The 2,582-nt window shown below is 42.5% G+C and overlaps 1 protein-coding gene and 2 non-coding genes across 3 annotated transcripts; all 3 read right to left on the bottom strand.

The window, feature by feature from the left end:
• Nucleotides 1-13: 13 nt before the first annotated feature.
• RPL27A (ribosomal protein L27a) lies at nt 14-2,370 on the bottom strand. Its single transcript, XM_010167368.2, has 3 exons — nt 2,297-2,370; nt 1,327-1,501; nt 14-207 (listed from the first exon to the last, which is right to left on the bottom strand). Exons 1-3 carry the CDS (start codon nt 2,326-2,328, stop codon nt 79-81), a joined length of 336 nt encoding a protein of 111 aa, XP_010165670.2. The 5' UTR covers nt 2,329-2,370; the 3' UTR covers nt 14-78.
• LOC114818551 (small nucleolar RNA SNORA3/SNORA45 family) lies at nt 860-991 on the bottom strand. The gene has a single exon (XR_003766196.1). It is a non-coding gene; the product is annotated as a small nucleolar RNA SNORA3/SNORA45 family (small nucleolar RNA).
• On the bottom strand, nt 1,834-1,965 carry LOC114818550 (small nucleolar RNA SNORA3/SNORA45 family). Its single transcript, XR_003766195.1, has one exon. It is a non-coding gene; the product is annotated as a small nucleolar RNA SNORA3/SNORA45 family (small nucleolar RNA).
• Nucleotides 2,371-2,582: the final 212 nt, after the last annotated feature.

The following is a 2,582-nucleotide window of genomic DNA, read 5'->3' as shown; positions in this document are numbered from 1 at the left end:
CCTCCCCCCCCAATTTCTGTAAATCAGCACATCTTTACACATTGTCTTTATTCAAAGTTGTGAATCAAACAAAGGGCTTCATGCCACAAGGACACAGGCACCACCAACTTCTTTGATCTTCTCCTCTGCTCTTCTACTGAAGAACTTTGCTTTCACAATCACAGGCTGCTTGGGCAGCTTCCCCTTGCCCAGGACTTTGTAGTAACCCTAGAAAGAGTAAAAATCCCCCGGTCAGTGTTTGTAACCAGCTCGCAGGCTCCTCCCTTCAGACCTGTCTTTTAGCGTGCACCAGGCAAAACCAAAACCGTGATCGCCATGACCTCCCTCAGTGTCTGTTTCCAATATAAAACATATACAAATGAAAGACAAACCTCCTGCATGACCTAGTGGAGCTGCATTTGTTCAGAGAAAAACTGGGAACTGTAAATTGAACTTTTCCTGGATTTTTTTCCCCATACTCCATGTACAGAAAACACGGTGAAATCTGGTAAGAGTCACCAACCTTCTCCTACGTTTCTGAAGGACAGAGCAGTTGGCTGCACTTTCAAGACCATCTACTCCCCAATGACTTCTGGTCGGTGCTCTTTACCCATAGGACATCTGGTACTTCTGAACAGAGCAGAGGACTCTTCTGCACGTCTTAAACCAACTGAAGCTTTTGCAGCTTTCCCAGCCACAGCTGTTCTCTACCACTGGAATCCTCTCACTGCATTCCCATCCTTTACATTGAAAGGACAACCACGGCACAAAGTCCATTGACACTAGATCCGCTGAAGTCACCGCTTGTTAGAAGCGGTGTAACTGGCCAACACAGGTACCACTATTTGGGATGCAGAACATGCCCACTTGGCAGACCAGTTAGTGTCGCTGATTCGGTGGCTGGCTGAGATATGAGACATCACAGCCAGTGAATAGGGATCAGACGTTTATGTCCGAGAACTACAGCACACCAAGACAATCAAACATGCTAAGATGTGACTCTAGTCTCGGTATCAGAGAAGTTATTTTATATAAACAAGAACAGTTGTACCAGGTTTTTATGCACGCTTTCAGTTAACGTTGGAAAGAAGTATTCTTTCACCACCTTCCAAAATAAGGGAAGTCCCCGTCCACAATCACACACAAGTAGGTGAAAAAGTTCTTACCAGAAAAAACGTAACAGCCCAAGGACCTGTGTAACTACTTATATGCCAAGATACCATCCTGAGCAGCTTACAAATATTCAAGCACTGTCACTTATTTGTAGTTTTCCTAACTAGACAGGCAAAGCCAAGTGACACGTGAAGTGACCCGGAACTGCAGATCTGAATATGAGCAGAAACTTACTGAGCGCACAACATCAATGACCGGGGCCAGTCCAGCCTCGTTTTTTGCATAATTGAGCCTTGTCTGTTCACTGACAAGCGTCCATAGTTTATCCAAATTGACAGTAGGACAGAACTTTTGGTTTCTCTTCAAGTGATAGTGTCTCATGCCTACTTTTCCAAAGTAACCAGGGTGACTGTGAAAGAAACACAATCCTCATTAGATCATATTTTTCATTCATCCTGAACAAGTAAAACTACAAATCAACACTTAAAACAAGCATCTTACTTAATCAAAGTATTCAAAATGTCACATTATACTTATTAATATTAATATGTGTAGTATTTAAGAGTAATAACCATTGGTATCCAAATAAAGGGAAAGTTATTTTCTCTTGAAGCGTCTGCTCTCCCTTGAACACACAGTTCAGTCCCGCTCACTGGTGAGGCTGGCCCAGACCTGTATTTCCCAGGCAACCCCAATTCCGTGAACCCAGGCAGGGTCGCACTGCCCGGGGAGTTTCAGCACTCTTGTCACTAATCTGGTGACTGACTGAGTCACAAATGGCCACAGCCAGTGAATAGAGATCAGTGGTTACTGTCCGAGTACTCTAGCACACCAGGACAACAGGCAGCGTCCAGATGTGACTCTAGTCTCGGCAATAAGACGACATCCCTCACCTTTAAATTTAACATTTTTAATTACATAACATTCTGTGTGTGCATCGTTTAGCAGGCACTACATCATAACAGGCAAGTTTGGTCAAGTTTACTGACTGCTGCACTGAACTCTTACAGACACCTGGTTGAAGTGAAAAGGTCTGATTTTAGGGTAAATGGCGACACGAGTTCACTGCAGCTGTAATGCCACATTTCATGTGAGAAGAAAAAACACACAGGATTGCAGGGAATTTTATTTACATATAAATGCTAGTTGTTTCTACTTCAGGAACATGTCCTTTGCTAGTTAAGTATTTAAAATGTTGGCTTACTATTTATCAAAGTTAATCCTGTGATGGTGCATACCACCAGCATTACCACGCCCTCCAGGATGTTTCCTGTGTTTACCTAAAGAGAAAAATGTAAGTTTGTTACACTAAGAATATAACAGATAATACTTGCGCTTATAGGTACGTTCAATGTTGATTTAAGTTACATTATTCTGATTCTATCCCCTCTTTTATGTTCAATTCAGTGAGATGAGCCAACTAAAAACTAACCCTATAGGAGAAAAAAAATAACCACAGCACACCTCTGGTTAGTTTAGAGGAGTACAAG

Source organism: Antrostomus carolinensis, unplaced genomic scaffold, assembly GCF_000700745.2.
Source record: "Antrostomus carolinensis isolate BGI_N321 unplaced genomic scaffold, ASM70074v2 scaffold36684, whole genome shotgun sequence".
NCBI lineage: Eukaryota > Metazoa > Chordata > Aves > Caprimulgiformes > Caprimulgidae > Antrostomus > Antrostomus carolinensis.
Note: the sequence above shows the minus strand (reverse complement) of the source record. Positions and strands in the feature narration are given on the sequence as shown.

Excerpts from the sequence above, each read along its gene's own strand:
- RPL27A (XM_010167368.2), bottom strand. The coding sequence starts at position 2,328 with ATGCACCATCACAGGATTAACTTTGATAAATA. Across the intron at positions 1,502-2,296 it reads AGGATTAACTTTGATAAATA|TCACCCTGGTTACTTTGGAA; the intron begins GTAAGCCAACAT and ends TTTCTTTCACAG. Across the intron at positions 208-1,326 it reads TCATTGATGTTGTGCGCTCA|GGTTACTACAAAGTCCTGGG; the intron begins GTAAGTTTCTGC and ends TACTCTTTCTAG.